This window comes from Gorilla gorilla, chromosome 14 (assembly GCF_029281585.2).
Source record: "Gorilla gorilla gorilla isolate KB3781 chromosome 14, NHGRI_mGorGor1-v2.1_pri, whole genome shotgun sequence".
NCBI classification, from domain to species: domain Eukaryota; kingdom Metazoa; phylum Chordata; class Mammalia; order Primates; family Hominidae; genus Gorilla; species Gorilla gorilla.
The window spans coordinates 33,775,119-33,797,622 of record NC_073238.2 but is presented as its reverse complement, the minus strand read 5'-3'; the positions used below and the strand labels follow the sequence as shown (position 1 = coordinate 33,797,622).

Here is a 22,504-nt window from a genome sequence, read left to right as displayed (position 1 = left end):
GGAAAGACAACTAGGATGGGTGAAAAGTGAGGAGGTGATTGGAGGTGATAGAGAATGAGGAACTCAGATGGGATTATACGAAGTGGGACTTAGAAAGTAAATTTGAACTAGAATTAAATGCTCTCCAAAAATGCTGTTACACATTGAGGTGTAGATACCCTTACTTAATCTGGATGCATCACTATGTTCACAGCCTAAAATGCTCACTGTTGGCATAGGAAACCTCATTTCTAATAAAAAGACAAGTGCCATCCCAGGTCAATTTAGTGATATACGTACATGTGAATAATTAAAATGTAACTAGGGAATGACACATAGACTAACTGTAGCTATTGATTGCAAAACATTGGAATTACGCATTGTGTCTGACTGCCCATATTTGTCCTTTAGTCCTGATCCGAATGCCCTGGCGGGAGTCATCATTGAGAGAGCCCCCAGTGACAGGTGAATTATAAAAGATGTACACATGGCCAGGTGCAATGGTTCACACCTGTAATCTGAGCACTTTGGGAGGCTGAAGCAGGCAGATGCCCTGAGATCAGGTGTTCGAGACCAGGCTGGCAAACATCGTGAAACCCTGTCTCTACAAAAACTACAAGAACTAGCCAGGTGTGGTGGCAGGCATCTCTAATCCCAGCTACTCAGGAGGGTGAGGCAGGAGAATCGATTGAACCTTGGGAAGTGGAGTTTGCAGTGAGCTGAGAACATGCCGCTGCATTCCACCCTGGGCAGCAGGAGCGAAACTTTGTTGCAAAAAAGAAAAAAAAGGAAAAACAAAAGATGTACACACACACACAAAACAGTGACAGAGAAAGAGACCGAGATTAATGGGATTCACTCTTAGATGTGTTCACGATAATACAGTGTTTCTTTGACACAGGTTCTTTATCATCTCACTGTATCATGTATAGGTAACTTCCGCATTTTAACATTGTTTAGAAAAAAAGAAACCGACTATAGAGAGAGGCTTCCATCTGTTACTGTCTTGTCGCCCTTAGTAAGTAGCAGGCAAATGCTTTGGAAAAGCAGATTTTCTGTGTACCAGACATACCAGAGTAGGCTGAGGGAAGAGAGAATCCTGTTTGGAGTGAGGAGGAAGTAGGAGTACTTGGGGAACTGTGCAGCCTTCAGCAGAAAGCAACAGAGCTAAGAGGCTTGGAGGTGTTCTCCACCCTCCAGAACTCTGCCACCACGGAGGCAGGTGCTCCAAACCTCAAATCACCATCCTATTGGATTGTACCCCTGTGTCAGACCTCTAGTTACCTGACCCTTTTTGTGGGGCATGAGAAACCACCATGCTGGGTGAACGTAAGGAGCTAATGGAGGGCCTTTTAAGCAGGACATTGAATGGAATAAGAGGGCTGCCTACCTACAAACTGGAGTTGAGTTTGAAATAATTGCCACCAGAAAGTCTGTCACACACTGGGACTGAGGTCATAATAAAGAGGTTTACTTAAATCGGGAAGCATTACTATTTTCCCCAGCCTAAGATTTTGGTTGTCGTCATATACATCCTCATTTCTAATAAAGAAAAAAAGACATTCCAGGTTCCAATAGTGCTGTATACATGAATAGTCAGAAATTAATTGGTTTCTGTCTAGAGTAATGAAAGGTAATTTTTCCAAAATATAAATTCAGAATTATGTCTCCTCTCTGACTGTATTCTCTTATCATCCGCTAGTCCACAGACAAACGAATTTAAAGGAACAACTGAGGAGGCACCTGTGAAAGAAAGGTGAGTAATAAATAGTTAAATAAAGTCACCCGTCAGCATAAGTGTGCATAGAACTATACACACACACAGGCACATGAGCAAATATATCCATCCATCCATCCATCCATCCATCCATCCATCCATCCATCCATCCATCCATCCATCCACACTTCTCTTCAACATGCGTACACAAACTAATCCATGCACATGATGGAAACATAGACCAAGGAGAAAGAAGACTGATGGAGGTTTGTGAAATTTACTCTCAGGAGCCTGCATGGCCATAGAGATTTTTTTTTTTTTTTGTAACAGAGTTTCCAATTCGTCTCATTGTAGCATTTGTTAGTAACTTTGCATCCTTCTTTGGTGGAGTTGTATAAAAAGGAGCAGGTCATAGGAGAGTTGCTTCTTCCTGTTAGTGTAATTGCCACCCTTAGTTCCTACTAAGCAGTATTTTTATGGGACTCAGATTTCTGACAGAAATTAATTGGTTTCTGTCTAGAGTAATAAAAGCTAATTTTCCAAAAAAGTAAATTTAGAATCGTGTCTCCTATCTGACTGTATTCTTTTATCATCCTCTAGCCCACACACAAGTGAATTTAAAGGAGCAGCCCTGGTGTCACCTATCAGTAAAAGGTGAGTTATAAATACATGAAGTCACACGTATGCATAAGAGTGCATAGAGCTGTACACACACCAAGCACATACACAAATATATCCATCCATCTTCATCCATACACACTTTTGTCAACACATTTACACAAACAAACCCATGCATAAAATGGAAACACCAAACACGGAGACAGATGGACATTTGTGGAATTTATTCTCAGGAGCCTTCATGGCCATACAGAGTATTTTTTAACAAGGTTTCCAATTCTTCTCATTGTAGCATTTGCAGGTAACTTTGCATCCTTTTTTGATGGAGTTGTATAAGGAGGTCAGTTCGTAGGAGACCTGCTTCTTCCTGTTAGTGTATTTGTCACCCTCAATTTCTAGTAGGCAATTTTTTAAGGGATTCAGGTTTCCTGAGTTTGAGACCCTACCATAGTGTTCCAAGAAAGGAGAGAATCCTATTTGCAACATGGAGGAGATAGCAGCCAATAAGGAGTAGTGAAGCCCTGGGAAAAAAAGGACGGAGCTAATGGAACGTGGACTTGTCCCATACCCTCGAGAGCTCTGTCCACATGTGAGGTTGGTGCCTAGACCCAACCCAAACCCACCACCTCATTGGATGCCACTTTCCTCAGGTGCGCGGGTACTTCACTGTGTCTCATGGGCAGGAGAGACTAGCATGATCAGTGAAAGGAAGGAGGTGGTGGAGGGTTTTCCCAGTCATGTGAAAACCTCTCCTGGAAATAAATCATAAAGGTGTAAGTAATACGGAAAACCTGATTCAAGTTAATTATAGTGTAATGCTCAAGAAACCTTGCAAAATGAATGAGATTTTACAGAAGGAATAAAAGGATTGTGTTTAATCAGTGGCTGATTAAGGGAACATCTAGGTGAGAATTCTGTAGTTGCTCATTAAGCAATAGCATGTGAGTTTTGTATGTAGCATTGATTTTTAAGCCAATAAATAAATTTTTAAAAGAATTTATTTTATAGGACGTTGGACGCATGGGCAAATTAAAATGTATTTCTATTATTATTATTATTTTTTGAGATGAAGTCTCGCTGTTGCCCAAGCTGGAGTGCAGTGGCGCGATCTCGGCTCCCTGTAACCTCCATCTCCCGGGTTCAAGCGATTTTCCTGCCTCAGCCTCCTGAGTAGCTGGGACTGCAGTCACGTGCCACCATGCCCGACTAATTTTTTGTATTTTTGGTAGGGGCGGGGTTTCACTATATTGGCCAGGCTGGTCTTGAACTCCTGCCCTCGTGATCCACCCGCCTTAGCCTCCCAAACTGCTGGGTTTACAGTCATGAGCCACTGCGCCTGGCTAAAATGTATTTTTAATATGTACATAGGTTTAATTTATATAAATTTAATTAATCTCTGATTAACTGGCCATTGGTAAATGAGTCTTTGTTAACTGTTGGATTTTAGTTACTGGGCTTATGTGGTAGGATTTGCATACCCTCACTTATTATATATGTATGTATTTCATATTTATGGAAAATCTACTCCTTTTGGTGCAAAAAATGTATTTGCTAATAGTGTCAAGAAGAGAAATTCATTATATGTCTATGTACCTTTTTACTCCATCAGCACTGTCTTCAGTGAAATGACAACAGTAACACATGAAGGGACCTTCCACAAAATTTGAGGTTTAAGTAAATAAAAAGCTAGATGTAAACATATATATGTAAATACACACATAGACACACACAAAAGTATACATGTAGAAAGGAGAGATTCAGATTTGGGAAGTTCATTGTATGGAGCATCCATAACAATACAGAGTGTTTTAGACACTGTTTTCTAAAGTCTTATTTCTGTAGTATCTGCAGGTACCTTTCTTTCTTCAATCTAGTTGGATAAAAGAGGAATAGGTCTTAAGAGGAATGCTTCTTATTCCTATTCCATTGGTCACCCTTATTTAGCAGCACCCTGAAACCTTAGGAAAATATGAGAATGTGTGTATTGTATGACACTCTACTAGAGTGAGCCAAAAGAGGCAACAGTCCTATTTGGTGCAAGGAGGAGGTAACAGTGGGCAGGGAGCTGAGGAGCTCTCAACAGAAAAGAGCAAAGCTAATAGACCCCTGGTTTCTTCGTCTGTTACCACATGAGGCTACTGCCCCAAAGGTAAACCCACCATCAGGTCATATGCAGGCCCTGCCTTGGGTCTGTAGTTACTTAACCCTATCTGAGGGGCAGGAAAGACATCCATGATTGGTGAAGAGTTACTGTTGGTATTTGAGAAGGCAGAAAATTACAAGGGCAAGCAAGGTGGGTATTTACAAACTGAAGTTGATTTTATGTAAATTTTGCCAGAAACAGTAACTTGGGGATGAGGTTTAGGAGTAAAAAAATGTATATAAACTTGATTCATTAAGTTTTTTTCACAGGCTGAAAAATTTCATTACAAACATCTAAAACCTCATTTCCAGAGAAAAATTAAATACCATGTTTCAAATAAATAACTGATTAATGTCCATTTTTCAGGGTAACTAGATTATAAATTATAGAATAATTATTGCTAACTTGTGTCAGAAAATTAAGTCTAGGATAACATGTGGAGTCTTGCTATGTTCATTTTTAATCCTTTAGCTATTGAATTAAAAAGAGTAATGAGTGGTAGAGTCATCAATGATGGGTGAGATTTCAAAATATGGAGAGAAAGAAGAGAGGGATTTATTAAGATTGGTAAAATTCACTCACAAATGAAGTAATAAAGAACCGCACTTAAATTGTGATTCATTAGATTGTTTGTTAAGGCCCAAGAGCACCTTTACATAATATAAGCTTTTCTTCTAGGAAAAAATGATATATTAATAGTAGATTCCAAATCATTGACATATACATTTTCAGAGTTCAACCAGTTTATAAATGTAGAGCAATTGTACATAACTTCAACCAGAAAAGTATGTCTCTGAAGTCACTTGACCTGATGTGTACATTTTTAATCCTTGGCACTGGCCCGGATAAAATGACATCAGTAGTCTTTCACTACTTTGATATATCTTTGATATAACTCACCTTTCAATGGTGGTGTCACTGAAAACTACTGATGTTATTAATTTGAGTCAGTGCTAAAGGATATATCTACACACACACACACATATAACACACATGTATATATGTGTGTCTGTATATATATATACAGATATATCTTTTAGCTATATATGTAGTATATATAGATATATAAATATGTATTTGTGTATATAGATATACACATATCTATATACATATGTCTACATATGTGCATATTTAAATGTGTGTATATATATCTATATATACCTATGTATAGATATATTCTTTAGCACTGACCCAAATTAATAACATCAGTAGTCATATATATATCCTTTAATATATATGTGAGCATGTGTATATATATGTAAACATATATGTATATATCCTTTAGCATATATATGTATATATACACATATATAGTTTATATATACATATATGTGTGTGTATATGCAGGTATATCTTGTTTTATTGTGCTTTACTTTATTGCCCCTCAGATATTACTTTTTTATAAACTGAAGGTTTGTAGCAACCCTGCATTGAGCAAGTCTCTTGGTTTTATTTTTCCAACAGCATGTTCTCACTTTGTGTCTCTGTCACATTTTAATAATTCTTGCAATATTCCAAACTTTTTATTATCATATCTGTTATGGTGATCTGTGATCAGTGATCTTTGATGTTACTATTGTAATTGTTTTGGGGCAACACGAACCATGCCCATATTAAGGTGACAAGCCTAATCAATGACATGTTTGTTCCGACTGCTCCACTGACTAGCCATTCCCCCATCTCTCTCCTTCTCCTTGGGCCTCCCTATTCCCTGAGACACAACAATATTGAAAGTAGGCCATTTAATAAGCCTATGATGGTCTCTGAGTGTCCTAGTGAAAGGAAGAGTCACATGGCTCTCACTTTAAACCAAAAGCTAGAAATGATTGTGAGGAAGGCTAGACTTCTTGTAGCAGTTCAGCCAAGTTGTGAATGTAAAACAAAAACAAAAACAAAACAAAACAGAAAAGCCAAAAGACTTCTTGAAGAAAATTAAGACTGCTGCTCCACTGAACATACAAATGATGAGAAAGCAAAACAGTCTGATTGCTAATCTGGAGAATGTTTTAGTGGTCTGGATAAAGGATCAAACCAGCCACAGCATTCCCTTAAGCCAAAGCCTAATCCAGGACAAGGCCCTCACTCTCTTCGATTCAATGAAGCCTGGGAGAGGTAAGGAAGCTGCAGAAGAAAAGCTTGAAGCTAAAAGCTTGGTTCATGAGGTTTAAGGAAAGAAGCCATCTCTATAACATAAAAGTGCAAGGTAAACAGCAAGTGCCGATGCAGAAGCAGCAGCAAGTTATCCAGAAGATCTAGCTGAGATAATTGATGAAGGTGGCCAAACTAAACAACAGATTTTCAATGTAGACAAGATAGTCTTTTATTGGAAGAAGATGCCATCTAGGACTTTTATATTTAGAGAGGAGAAGTCACCACATGCTTTCAAATCTTCAAAGCAGAGGCCAATTCTCTTGTTAGGGGCTAATGAAGCTGGTGACTTTTAAGTTGAAGCCAACAATCATTGACTATTCTGAAAATCCTAGGGCCCTTACGAATTATGCTAAATCAAGCAAGATGGGTGAATAGAGATGCCTGGTGCTCATCTCCCCTACGAGAAAGAACCGAGGCAACAAATACACATCTAAGATTTGATTAGAGTATCAAAGGCATAGTCCTGGAGTGCAGCAAAGGAGTGCAGACACATCCGTGGTGACTGGAAGTTGCCACAGCATGGAAGCACTCAGCCTGTGCAGCCCCTTCTGCCCCATCTGGATTGAATTGGCCCAGAGACAGGAGGGACTTCTCATTGCAGGGTGAAGGTAAGCAGAAGATCCCTGTCACCCCACTGACATCACAAACACAAAGTCTTTACAACAGGAGAATCTCACAGTCTTTGCAAGCCCTGAGGCCAGTTTGGAGTACTGCCAAGAATTGACAAAGCTGCATGTCCTGGACTAGGAGTACAAGGTGAAGACTTCCCACCCCCAGAGACTTAAGCTGCAGCAACACAGCACCATCTTGAGACCAGAGTCATCTCTTGAGTGTGCTCTCCTCTGGGGGCCAGTAGCCACTGTGCCTCTCCAGCACTGGAGCTTTATCTTCAGTACACCAAGCCCACATGGGTGGGTTAAAGCCACAATCCCAGCTGTGTGGAGGTTGGTCCCAGGACTGGCTGTAACTCAAGTAATGCAGAGCAGGAAATCAACCCCCACCACCACACTTCCAGACGGAGGAATAATCTGCAGTCCCATCCAGGGTAAACTCACTCTTAAGACAGCCAAACCACTGCAAGCCCTCTCCCAAGTGGGAGAGGCCCCTAAGCCTCTGAGCAGCTGATACACCCCCAGGTCAACAGAGTGACTATGAGCCCATGCTCAGGACCTGAGAAACAGCCTTGCAGGCCCCATCCACCACAGACATGCTCCTGGCCTGTCCAGGAGCCCTCTGCCTTTAATAAGGGCCTGAGAAACAGTCCCACAGGCTGCCCCCAGCAGGCACACCACCGAGTGGGCCTTGCACCTGTGTCTCAGACCTGAGAGACAAGCAGCTGTGTATGCCCAAGTCTCAGGGCCGAGAAAGAACCCTGGGAGCTTACTCTGGCCAGCAGACTGTCAGGCCAACTAAGCAGCCACATACCTATGTCCCAGCTTGAGGAACAGCCCTTTAGGCCACCCCCACAGAAATACTCCCAGGCCAACTAAGCAGCTATGCAACCTTGCACGAGCCTGAGAAATAGTCCTGTATCCATTCCCAGCAGATGCACCTCCAGACCAGCCAATCAGCCATGAATGCCCATGTCCTGGACCTAAGAAAGAGCTCCATGGGCTACTTCCAGAAGACATGCCCCTAGGCCAGCTGAGCAGCCTCGTGTCCACATCCTGGCTTATAGAAGCAATCCCCTGGGCTTCCCCTGGCAGGCACCACCCAGGCCAGCTGAGCAGCAGTGTGCCCACATCCTGAGCTAGAATAGCTCTATGGACTACCCCCAGCAGACACACATCCAGGACAGCTGAGAAGTCATTTGACTGTATCCCAGGCCTGAGAAACACCCCCTCTTGGCCAGCCCTGGCAAAGATATCTTCAGTCCAGCTTAGCAGCTATGCAGCTATATATTTGGCCCATGAGTTTCCCCCAGCAGACTGGCTGCAGGCCAGATGAGCAGCTGTGTACCCACATACCAGGTAGGGGAAACAGCCCTTCAGGCCACTCCTGGAGTGCGTGCTTCCAGGCCAGGCAAACAGCTGTTTGCCTGCGTCCTGGGCCTGAGAAACTGTCCTGCAAAGCACATCTGGCAGTCATGCCCTGGTTGAGCAACTGCATCCCCATGCTCCTGGCTAGAGTGACAGCACCATGGCCAGCCACATAAAGCCATACTCCAAGTTTTCTGACCCAATGTATGCCTGCACACACCCCTACCCTGAGAAACAGCCCAGTGAGCCCACCCCTGGCAAGGCTGCACCACCATCACCACGAACTTCCTTAGCCTAGGCCACTAAGTAACTTGCAAATGTTACTAGTGTGGATCACAGCTGAATAAACTACATGGAGACTACACTTACTGCATCCATGTAGAACCAAGGCCAGTATACCCCAATGAACTGACATCCAAGACCTATTCATACAAATAAATTCATACAAGTAAACCTACTCCATAAAATTGGAAAAGGTGACTTTTTCACCAGATGCATAGAAATCAATTTAGAAACACAGCAACCGTGAAAATGCAAGAAAACATGTCATCTACAAAGGGAAATAATAATTATCCAGTAATAGAACCCAATCATAAACATAAGAGATGACAGAAAAAAGAATAATCTTAAGGAAACTCAGTGAGATATAAGGTAATACAGATAGACAAGTCAATGAAATCAGGAAAACATGATTTGAAAGAGAAATTCAGTAAAGATACAGATATCATAAAAATAACCAAACAGAAGCCCTAAGAGCTAAGCAGTTCAATGGATGAAATGAAAAAATACAATCAATGGCTTTACAGACAAGAACAAGCAGAAGAAATAATTTCTGAACTTGAAGACAAGTCTTTTGAAATAACACAGGCAGGCAAAAAAGGATAAAAAAGAATGAAAAAAGCCTACAGGATTTATGGGACACCATTAGTTTGATCAAATATTCATATTATGGGCATTCCAGAAGGAAAAGTGAAGAGAAAATATGAGGAAAACATATTTAATAAAATGAGAGCATAAAACTTCCTAACTCTTGAGAGAGAGCTAGACATCTAGTTCCAGGAAGATCAAAGAACCCCAAATACATTCAACCCAGACATTATAGTCAAATTGTGAAAAATCAAAGACAAAGATTTTTTAAAATAGCAAGAGAAAAGTAACACATTTATAATGGAATCCCCATTAGACTAACAGCTGATTTCCCAGCAGAAACCTTAGGCTAGAAAAGAATGGGATGATATATTCGAAGTTCTGAAAGAAAAAAAAAAACTTTCAGCTGAGAATATTATACCCAGCACAGCTATCCTTTACAAATGAAGAAGACATACAATCTGTCATAGATAAACAAAAACCAAGATAATTCATCACCACTAGACCAGCCTTACAAGAAATGCCCAAGGGAGTCTTATATCTGGAAGTAAAAAGATGATAACCACCATCATAAAAACATGCAAAACTTTAAAAGTTACTGTTAGAGTCAATGCATAAAGGAGAAAGAGAAAGGAATGAAGCCTTATCACTATAGAAAGCTACCCAACTTCAAAAGTAAACAGGAAGAAAGGAATAAAACATATACAAAACAACCAGAAAACAATAAAATGTTGGAAGTAACTCCTCACCTACCAATAATAACTTTGAATGTTAATAGATTAAATACCCCATGAAGGATATAGACTTACTGAGTGGATTAAAAAATAAGACCTAACTATATTTTATCTAAAAGAAACTCATCTTACCGGTAAAGAAACACATAGACTGATAATGAAGGGATGCAAAAAGATATTCTATGCAAATGGAAGCCAAAAGTGAGCAGGAATAGCTATACTTGCATCAGACAAAACAGAGTTCAAGTTAAAAACCATAAAAATTGACAAACAAGATTATTATGTAATAATAAAGAGTTCAATTCAGCAAGAAATATAATTGTAATATGTGTATAATTGTAAATATGTATGCACTCAAACACCAGAGCACCTAGATATATAAAGTGAATATTACTAGATCTAAAGAGGGAGATAGACCCCATTACAGTAAGAGTTGGGCACTTCCATATCCCATTCTCAGCATTGGGCAAATCATCTAGACAGAAAATCAACAAAGAAACATCAGACTTAAACTCCACCATAGACCAAATGGACATAAATAACAAACATATACAGAACATCTCACCTAACAGCTGCAGAATACACATTCTTTTCATCAGCACATGAAACATTATCCAAGATAGACCATATGTTAGGTTACAAAACAAGTCTCAACAAATTTTTAAAAATTGAAATTGTATCAGGTATCTTATCTTACCACAGTGGAACAAAACTAGACGTTCATAACAAGAGGAACATTCAAAACTATACAGACATATGGAAATTAAACAACATGCCCTTGAGTTACAATGAGTGAAGAAAGAAATTAACAATGAAATTTAAGAATTCCTTGAAACAAATGTAACTAGAAACACAATATACCAAAACAGGAGACACAGCAAAAGCAGTTATTGAGAAGTATGTTTTTAGCTTCATCCATGTCCCTAAAAAGGACGTGAACTCATGATTTTTTCAGCAAACTATCGCAAGGACAAAACACCAAACATCACATGTTCTCACTCATAGGTGGGAATAGAACAATGAGAACACTTGGACACGGGAAGGGGGATATCACACACTGGGGCCTGTTGTTGGGTAGGGGGAGGGGGGAGGGATAGCATTAGAAGATATACCTAACGTAAATGACGAGTTAATGGGCGCAGCACACCAACATGACACATGTATACATATGTAACAAACCTGCACATTGTGCACATGTACCCTAGAACTTAAAGTATAAAAAAAAAAGAAGTATGTTTTTAGCAATAAATGCCTGGATCAAAAAATCTAGAAAACTTTCAAATAAACCACTGAACAATTCTACCTCAAGAAACTAGAATAGTAAGAACAAACCAAACCCCAAATTGTTAAAAGGAAATAAATAATGAAGACCAAACAGAAATGAACAGATTTGAGGCAAAAATTACAAAAGGTTAACAACAAAAAGCAGGTTTAAAAAATATCAACAAACCATTAGCTAGACTAATTAAGAAAAAGGGAAGACCCAAATAAGTAAAATCAGAAACAAAAAAAGAGACCTCATAACAGATCTGACAGAAATAAAAAGAATTATTAGAGACTATTATGAGCAACTCTACAATAAATTTGAAAACCTAGAGGAAGTGGACAAAATCCTTGACCCATATGACCTACCAAGACTAACCAAGAAGAAATAGAAAACCTGAACAAACCAAAAACAAGTAATGAGATTGAATCAGTAATAAAAAGGCTTTCAACAAAGTCCAGGACCTGATGGCTTCACCACTTAATTCTCACTTGTGAAAAGAAGAGTTATTTGCCACAGCAAACTTCATTGTCCTATTTTAAGAAATTGCCTCAGCCACTCCAACCATTGGCAACTACCACTCTGATCAGTCAGCAGCCATGAACATGGAGGCAACGCCCTCCACCAGCAAAAAGACTGTGACTTGCTAAAGGCTTAGGTGATCATTAGCATTTTTTAGCCAATAAAGTAGTTTTTAATTAAAGTATGTACATAAGTTTTTTGAACATAATGCCATTGCAAACTTAACAGGCTACAGTGTAGGGTAAACATAACTTTTATATGCACAGGGGAACCAAAACATTTGTGTGAGTTGCTTAATGCAGTTTTTGCTTTATTGCAGTGGTCTGGATTGAAACCCACAATGTCTTTGAGATATGTCTATACCTATATTATTTATATATTATATATCTGTATACATATTCTTTTATATATCTTTATATACATATATATAGAAAGGGACAGAGAGAGAAAAGAAGATAAAAATATGCAAAATTCAGTGTTGGGAGTATCCATGAGGAAAGAGTTTCTGGTTAATGATTGTAATTTTCTTTCTTAAATATTAGGTCTTCCAGTGAGCTAAGTCATGTTTACTATATCCTTTAGATTCATGGGATTCTTGTTATTCAAATATATTTTTCATCACTATTTTGTGTAGCAAATATCTAATGATATATTTTTGCATTTTTTTTTTGGTGGCTAAAGTATGTTAGAACGACTTTCCAAGTTTGAAGTTGAAGATGCTGAAAATGTTGCTTCATATGAGTAAGTCAGTTTGAAGTTTGAAAGGAGGGAGCCACTGATGGATCTCTTACCTTTAGTGAAACAGGGCTTCCGCTGAGGCAAGAAGGAAAAAGGGAAACTATGGAAAGATATCAAAATGTATGGGTGGGAGGGTACACCGTATTTACTCCAGTTGAATTCTTAGACAAGGATTATTTTGAAAAAAAAATTCCATCCATTCAGAAATAAATGTTCTTCTAGCTTGAAAATGTAAAAAGTATTCTTAGAGGAAATTAATTCCATTAAAAGTTTTTTTTTTTAAAAAACAGGAATGCAGAATGCTACTTAACTCATCAATAGTGAACGTTTCTCATTTTTACTGGATATGGTGTGATTCCCAATTTTGTAGATTTTGCCTATGAGCAAATAGTATTGATAGCAAAAGCAAACACGTTTTGCTGACTAAAGACCTCTTTATGCTCATTGGGATTTTATTCTTATTTGTTTCTAATCTCACTAGAGTACTTCCTGTTGCACTGACCTGAAGGCATTTTATCATGTACTCACTGTAATGAAACAATACATTCTTAAACTGGCTTGTGTCTGAACTGCAGACATATTCAGGAGATTTTTCTTCTGCTTCTTTCTTGCCCAGTTGTATAACCATTCACCAGCTTGTGTCAATGCTGGAGAGGAAGTACTGCCATAGAGGAAGTTAACTCACCATGGTTGTAAGCTGTTGGTGTCTAAACAAAGATTGGAAACAAAGAGGGCAAATACAAATAGTTTTTCAAATTACCCTGAATTTGCCACTGAATTAAACTGTGTGTCTGCAAATTAGCTATACGTTTTCTGTAATGGAGCTGCCCAGGGCTGAAACAAAATTAGACAGATTAAGCAAGGCAAGCATTTCCTTCTTTCCCCACTCCAAACAAAATAAAGCAGGTTTTTATTTTATTTTATTTTTAAATTACAAAGTCTCATTACATAGATATAGGAGGAATTTGCAGTAGTCCCTGTGAGAAATGCTGGTGTTTCATACCAGGGGGATGATATTGGATTTATAGTAAAAGCTGGAATCAGTGCTTGGCTTTGACATCATATATTCATTCACCTGATACTCAGCAAGTCACTAACCCTCTTTAACTTTCAGATTATTCAAATGTAAACTGGCTATAATGCAATCTATGTACTGGATATTGTATTGTAAAAAATTAGTAATAAAATGAAAATAAGATGCAAAAATACTTTGAAAACTCTGTAGTTCTGTAAATAGGTTTTATTCTAAAAACTGAAAATAACGAAAGAGTTCATTAAAGGAAAATCAGAAAATACAATCAACAAATCTAACCACATATAGTCATTCTTAAACTTTGATGCATGCACTTCTAAGTTCTTTAGGCATATACTTTTTTGTTTACGGATATGAGACCATACTTATTCTTTTGTAAATAACCTTATTACTTAACGACATCATGACTATATTTTTTTGTTAATATATATTCATGTGCACATACAACATTATTTGTAACAGTTGTGTAATATTTCATGGTGTAGATGAGCTATAATTCATTTAATAGTCAGATATTGCTGAACAATTAAGTTTTTTACAAGTTTTTAACTGTTACAAAAATGAATATATTTGAGGTTAAATCTCTATATTGTTGGTTATTTGCTTGTTATAAATTCTCAGAAGTGGAAATTCTGTGTCAAAGGGAATGATTGTGACGCTATTGATACTGATATGTGCTTTAACATCAAGATGCAAAGTGTACATTTTTCCCCTCCCACACTTGACACTAGCCATCATTGATTTCTCTGATATTAGTAAATATATTTGTTTTAATGCACATTCTTTGACACACCTTCATTTATCCTTTTCTGTCTTTGGACTGAAAAGTTAAATCTATTGATCCTTTTTCTATTTTATGTAATATAAGCAATTTCTCCCAGGTTGTCTTGCTTTTCACTATATAAAAGCATTTAATCCTCATGTAATTAAATGTATCTGTTCCTTTCTTTGTGATTTTGCCTTTAATGTTATTCTCAGAAAGTCCTTCTTACCCCAAGATTTTAAATATATTCACCAAAATTTCTGTTTTGAATTTATTTTCTTCATTTAAATAAAATATCTGCCCTGAATTTACTTTGTCTTAAGGTATAAAGTGTAGAAATTTACTTTTCTCCTAAGTGACTCATAGTTTTCTCAGCATGAAAATGTCATCCCCCTATATTGTCCTTACCCTGTTTTAGTGATCTAGAGTGAGCAGGAAGACCAGAGTCACTACAGTGTTTTTCGTGCTTTACATCATGGCCACCTCCCTACCCTCAGAGTCTGTACCAGAGAAAAATGTGTCCAGTGGGAGAGATAGCACCTGCCTTCAATACAAATCCCATTTCATTAAACATGGTCTTGTTAGTGTCATGTAGCTTCCACCTTCTATTGATAAAAAATGAGTCATGTTCATAGTTAATATTTGTGCTTTTAATTCAACTTTGATATTAATATTGGAACTTTTAGTGTTTTAAGGTTTAGTATCTCATATCTTTTTCTATCTCTTTTTTTTTTTTTTTTTTGAGCCGGAGTCTCGCTCTGTCACCAGGCTGGAGTGCAGTGACACCACTCAGCTCACTGCAACCTCCGCCTCCCAGGTTCAAGCGATTCTCCTGCCTCAGCCTCCTGAGTAGCTGGGACTACAGTCACGCACCACCACGCCCAGCTAATTTTTTGTATTTTTAGTAGAGATGGAGTTTCACCATGTTGGCCAGGATGGTCTCGATCTCTTGACCTCATGATCCGCCCACCTTGGCCACCCAAAGTGCTGGGATTACAGGCGTGAGCCACCGCGCCTGGCTTCTATCTCTTTATTTTTGAATTGTCATTTAAATTTAGTTTTTGTCTCTCGTGTATAGCATGTAATGCCTTTAATTTCAAAGTTATCTGAGAGTATTTCTCAATATGCAATATGAGAGTAATATGTTTGTATTTATGATTTCTGGTATGTTTGGTTTTATTTATCATCTTTTTCTTTATTAAAAATACTTTGATATTTTCTTTGTAAATTTGTCTATATTTTGCTATTAATTGATTTGTTTTTATCCCTTGCAATTTTATTGATATGCAAGTCAGAAGCCCATTTCTAGTCTATCAATGTTTATATTTAAATGCTTAGAAAACATAATTATACCATTTTTTCCATCAATATCGAGATGTACCTGTGAAAGATAAGAAATGCAACCTGCCTTTACTTCTATCTTCTTCCACACCTTGAATCCTAGTGTAAGAATGCCTAAAAATTCAAATCAATACTATTATTCATGATTTTATATTATTTATCTTTACTTTTAGAATCATTTATTTACATTTTCACCTGCTACTTTTTTTATTATTATACTTTAAGTTCTAGGGTACATGTGCACAATGTGCAGGTTTGTTACATATTTATGCATGTGCCATGTTGGTGTGCTGTACCCATTAATTCGTCATTTACATTAGGTGTATCTCCTAATGCTATCCCTCCCCAATCCCCCCACCCCATGACAGGCCCCGTTGTGTGATGTTCCCCTTCCTGTGTCCAAGGGTTCTCATTGTTCAATTCCCACCTATGAGTGAGAACATGCAGTGTTTGGTTTTCTGACCTTGCGATAGTTTGCTGAGAATGATGGTTTCCAGCTTCATCCATGTCCCTACAAAAGACATGAACTCATCCTTTTTTATGGCTGCATATGTGCCACATTTTCTTAATCCAGTCTATCATTGTTGGACATTTGGGTTGGTTCCAAGTCTTTGCTATTGTGAATAGTGCCACAATAAACATACATGTGCATGTGTCTTTATAGCAGCATGATTTATAATCCTTTGGGTATATACCCAGTAATGGGATGGCTGGGTCAAATGGTATTTCTAGTTTTAGATCCTTGAGGAATCACCACACTGTCTTCCACAATGGTTGAACTTGTTTACAGTCCCACCAACAGTGTAAAAGTGTTCAATTTCTCCACATCCTCTCCAGCACCTGTTGTTTCTTGACTTTTTAATGATCACCATTCTAACTGGTGTGAGATGGTATGTCATTGTGGTTTTGATTTGCATTTCTCTGATGGCCAGTGATGGTGAGCATTTTTTCATGTGTCTGTTGGCTGCATAAATGTCTTCTTTTGAGAAGTGTCTGTTCATATCCTTCTCCTGCTTTTTGATGGGGTTGTTTGTTTTTTTCTTGTAAATTTGTTTGAGTTCTTTGTAGATTCTGGATATTAGCCCTTTGTCAGATGAGTAGATTGCAAAAATTTTCTCCCATTTTGTAGGTTGCCTGTCCACTCTGATGGTAGTTTCTTTTGCTGTGCAGAAGCGCTTTAGTTTAATTAGATCCTGTTTGTCAATTTTGGCTTTTGTTGCCATTGCTTTTGTTCACCTGCTACATTTTTATGCTACATTAACAATTATTATTTAGACTTACCTAATTTTGAGTTTATATTATTTACCATCTTTTCTCTGTAAGTCATCTTCCTTATTTCTGTGTTCTTCATTTTGATTCATTGCTTAGCTGACTCAAGCACTTTGAGTAATTATTTTTAGGAAAGGTACATGGAGGCTATGCTTCGTGTTGCTTCATGTTGGAGTGTCTGTCTGTTGCTCCCGAGTGTGAACAGTACTTTTCCTGGATATGGATTTACTGAGTCATAGTTATTTCCCTGCAAACTCTGCACATAACTGCTTGAAGCTGCATTTACATAGTACACTTTTTTTAACCAAAAAAGTCTCAATTGTGTATTTACTTGGTATAGTTTCAGGGAACACTGAAACAGATTAAGGGGCTAAAGCCACCCAAGCCACTTCTTCATGCCTTCATAATCTGTCAGACTTGGTTCTGTATGGTGACATTGTCAAGTGAGTTCAGATTTATGACATTTCCTTGATACCTGGAGATCCAGTAGACTGTGTGGGATCAGAGGTTCTTGTAGTAAAGGCATGGCAACTTGAGGAGAGAATTCACCTCTTTTGGCCAATTGATCCTCCATCTACATCAGCCTTAACTCTCCAAGCCTGGGCAGAGGTGGTGGGTCCAGGTGGAGAGGGGAAGATTAGACGGATTGGGGATTTCCTTTATCTCAGGTTAACCTAACATCATTCATCAAAGGCCAATTTTGTTTTTTTTAACTTTTATTTTAGGTTTGGAGGTACACGTGGGGTTTGTTATGTAGGTAAACTTGTGTCAGGGAGGTTTTTTTTTTTAACATATTATTTCATCATCCAGGTATTAAACTCAGTACTCAAATAGTTATCTTTTCTGCTCCTCTCTCTCCTCCTACCCTCCCCACTTAAGTAGACCCCAGTGTCTATTTCCTTCTTTGTGTTCATAAGTCCTTATGATTTAGCTACCACTGATAGGTGAGAACATTCAGTATTTGGTTTTCTGTTTCTGAACTAGTTTGCTAAGGATAAGAGCCTCCAGATCCATCCATGTTCCCACAAAATACATGATCTCATTCTTTTTTTATGGCTGCATAGTATTCCATGGTATATATGTACCACATTTTCTTTATCCAGTCTGTCATTGATGGGTACCTAGGTTGATTCCATGTCTTTGCTGTTGTAAATAGTGCTGCAGTGAACATTCATATGCATGTATCTTCATAGTAGAATGATTTATATTCCTCTGGGTATCTACTCAGTAATGGGATTGCTCAGTCAAATAGTTCTGCTTTTAGCTCTTCAAGGTATTGCTATACTGCTTTTTACAGTGGTTGAACTAATTTACACTCCCACCAACAATGTATAAGTGTTCCCTTTTCTCTGCAACCTTGCCTGCATCTGTTACTTTTTGACTTTTTAGTAATAGCCATTCTGACTGGTGTGAAATGGTATCTCATTGTGGTTTTGATTTGCATTTCTCTAATCTGTGATATTGAGCTTTTCTTTGTATGCTTGTTGGCCACATGCATGTCTTCTTTTGAGAAATGTCTGTTCATGTCAAAGGCCAATTGTCAGTGCCCCAGTTCTGCTCAGTATCTGCCATCTTTGTTCTCCAGTCTTAGGCACAGGCTGTGAGCATTGTCTTAGGATTCATGGCTCTTGGGGTGGAATTTGAGTCCTGTGTTGGAGGCTTCAGTATGACAGAAACTTCCTGAAGACTTCTCCTACTGAAGCCTCATGTGTTGGAGGCTTCTCCTCCTGAAGAGCCTCCAACACAGGAGGCTTCAGTAGGACAGAAAAAATTGTTCCTCATCAGCTACCTTGTCTCCAGCCATAAGGTAAAATGAGGCATTATTGGAGGCTCTATCAAACAGGTTCTCCTTCCTTTGATTAATGGAAGGAGCCCAGTCTTTCGGGTGTTTGTCCTTTGAAGTATATCTTACTAAAATGTCTTACCTCTGAAGTTCATTTGCAACCTCATATGCGACTCTTGCTAATGTGTATCTGTTCACTAGGTGTCTAGTTTGAGGAGATGACAAGAGCATCATTTACTCTCCCTATGCTCATTCCTGAAACACCTTATTTTATTGCAGTGGAAACTGAGATCTGGCCAAAGTTTGATGATTTGCCCAGGCTGGCATTAAAATACAGTTCTCTTCTACCAACCTTTTCTGTCTTCATGCTATACTCCTTGAGTTGATGACCACAAGTTTAAGTTTAGTATTGCCATAAAGTTGGGGTTGGGGCTTTGCATGCAATGGAAATGTTACTAAACATCCAAAGTTTACTGTCTTCTGGATAGCATAGTAAACAAGTAAAATACTCATGGAGCAGGAAGAATAAAATTTTAGCTATTAGTAAAAAGCATTTTGTTATACAACTTCTGAATAATTTTCTTTTAAAATTATATTTATAAAGGCCTTTGTTTTTTGGTTAAATTTACAATATAAGAAGAAATCTGGTTAATTTTATTTTTACTTCTTTTTGCAGCAGCAAGATTAAGAAAATTGTGCATTCAATTGTATCATCCTTTGCATTTGGGTATGTGAGACATAGAAAACACCATGTATTAAATATATCTGAGATTTGGCTGGGTGCAGTGGCTCACGCCTGTAATCCCAGCACTCTGGGAGGCTGAGGCAGGCAGATCACATGAAGTCAGAAGTTCAAGACCAGCCTGGGTAACATGGTGAAACCCCATCTCTACTAAAAATACAAAAATTAGCCAAGCATAATGGCAGGTGCCTGTAATCCCAGCTACTCAGGAGGCTGAGGCAGAAGAATCGCTTGAACCGAGGAGGCATAGGTTGCAGTGAGCTTAAATTGCACCATTGCACTGCAGCCTTGGCAACACAGCAAGACTCCATGTAAAAAAAAAAAAGAAAAAAAAATATATGAGTCTCATATGCATCTATACATACATATATATATGAGACTTAATACTTCAATGAGAAACACTGAAATCAAATAACAAAAAAGCATTTCCACTGTCCATCAGTTGCTAAGTAGCCATGTGCCCCATCTAATGTAATCTAATTTATCATGGAATTTAGGTTTAAGCTGGACATTAAGAATTGCAAATAAATGGCTTTTGCCTAAAATTAATAGTAACATATTAATATTGTTTTTCTTCCATCTGCAAAAGTAACGTTAATGAAAATCAAATGTTAAAATTCTATAATTATTAGTAAAGTGTTTTATTAAGTACCTTATACGTCTGGAATTACTCTTTAATTCTGGAAACAATTTACTTAGACTCTTCTCTACATAAGAGTAAGATTTCATACTATGATATAGATTTATGCAATATAATTGTTTCCTTTTGAATTAATAATATTTGAATTTGAGCTGCAAATTTTTAAAAAAGTACTTCAAAGACTAATTCATCTTCATGGATTAGGCATATAGTCTAATCAATTTATGGAGAATGTATTTAGAATATGTAACAGCAAGTGGCAGAAGGTACTTTAGAGTTCAAGACTCATGTGCCCATCACTATGCTAGAAGCACCCATAAATATGGAATCATGGACTTGTTGAAAATGTCACTGATGAAAAATCTTGGTCTTTTAAGAGCTTATGTTACTCACGCTTTCATTTGGTTTTTATTAATTAATTCTTTAGAATTATCCAGATTAATGAGGGTTTATTTTTTATGAGAAATTGGCATAAACTTCTTAGGAAATTCTCAAATTTTTAGAAGAGTTTGCAAACAGACACAGGTGATTTTAATTCAGTTTTACTTTTCTGTCTTGAGGTGTTGGTCTGATGTGTCTACTGTAAAAGGGCATGATAATATCTTGTGAAGTGGTTTGGTGAGAATTTTGTTTATTAAGAACTGCTTCTATTGGGTGAAAACAGTGATTTTTCTGATATTCTAAGGCATTACAGTTTTTCTGCCACTGGGCAACTTAATACTAAATAATAACATTTTGGTACCCGATCAGTGGCCTAAATATAGTATAGCTATAAGGACAAACGCCCCTTTATCTTTGCATTTATTTATTTATTTATTTATTTTAGAATATTTGGAGTTTTCCTGGTCTTACTGGATGTCACTCTCCTCCTTGCCGACCTAATTTTCACTGACAGCAAACTTTATATTCCTTTGGAGTATCGTTCTATTTCTCTAGCTATTGGCTTATTTTTTCTCATGGATGTTCTTCTTCGAGTATTTGTAGAAGGGTAAGTTTGATTATTTTTATAATGCATTAAGCTATTTTGTACTTTTATAAGAAGCACTTTGGGAGGCTGAGGTGGGAGGATCCCAAGGTCAGGAGTTCAAGACAATCCTGGCCAACATGGTGAAACCCCGTCTCTATTAAAAATACAAAAATTAGCTGGGCGTGGTGGTGGTTGCCTGTAATCCCAGCTGCTTGGGAGGCTGAGGCAGGAGAATCGTTTGAACCTGGGAGGCAGAAGTTGCACTGAGCTGAGATCACGCCATTGCACTCTAGCCTGGGTGACAGGGCGAGACTCCATCTCAAAAAAAAAAAAAAAAAAAAAAAAAAGAAGCATTTTAAAATAATTAACAGGAGCATTCACCACAAACTGACTTAAGAGCCTTTGGGCCTTATGAGAACATTGGTGGTAGTCTGGCAGTACTCCCCATGGCCTGTGTTTGAGGTGGCCATGGATTGATGCTCCTCTGCCTTTGGACAGGGGTGGAAAGAGTGGGAGGGACTGCATCTTGTGGTCTGAGTGACAGCTCAGCCGTAGCACAATAAAACACTAGGTAGACTTTTAAAGTTTTTGATCTAGGCCCTGATTCCCAGACAGCACCTTTGGATCCACCTGGAGGCTAGGACAACTTGCCATCCTGAAGGGAAGGACACAGGCCTGGCTGTTTTTACCATGTGATGACTGTAGAGCCCCAGGGCCTTCAGCAAACTTCTGCAATAGCTAAGGAGTGGTTACAGCAGGTCTTGGGCAAGACCCAGTGCTGTGCTGGCCTCAGGTCTGACCCAATGCAGTCACAGTATTGGTGGCCACAGGGGTGCTTGTGTCACTCAACCCCAAGCTTTAGGTGCCTCAGAACAGAGAGAGAGAGACTCTTTGTTTGGGAGAAAGTAAGGGAAGAAAACAAGAGTCTCCTTTTGGTAATGCAGAGAATTATCCTGGATCTTGTCCAAGACCATTAAGGCAGTTCCACTATGAGTCTGCAAGAACCACAGAGTTTAGGAGGCTTGGGGTGCCCCCTAGAGCAGATAGAGCTTAGATCACAATATCCAAGTTCTTTCAAATATCTGGAAAGCCTTCCCAAGAAAGATGGGTACAAACAAGCCCTGACAGTGAAAACTACAATAAATACAGTGAAAACTACAATAAATACAGTGAAAACTACAATAAATACCTAACTCTTCAATGCCCAGACACCAAAGAACATCTGCTAGCATCAACACTATCCAGGAAAACATG

At 38.3% G+C, this 22,504-nt stretch overlaps 1 protein-coding gene across 1 annotated transcript in view; it reads left to right on the top strand.

The window, feature by feature from the left end:
• LOC109029413 (phosphatidylinositol 3,4,5-trisphosphate 3-phosphatase TPTE2) overlaps window positions 1-22,504 on the top strand; it is a 150,982-nt gene that overhangs the window by 72,915 nt on the left and 55,563 nt on the right. The window contains 5 exon segments of the mRNA XM_055359568.2: window positions 1,682-1,735; window positions 2,297-2,350; window positions 12,656-12,715; window positions 19,578-19,628; window positions 21,110-21,271. Coding sequence (XP_055215543.1) covers window positions 1,682-1,735; window positions 2,297-2,350; window positions 12,656-12,715; window positions 19,578-19,628; window positions 21,110-21,271 — 381 coding nt within the window.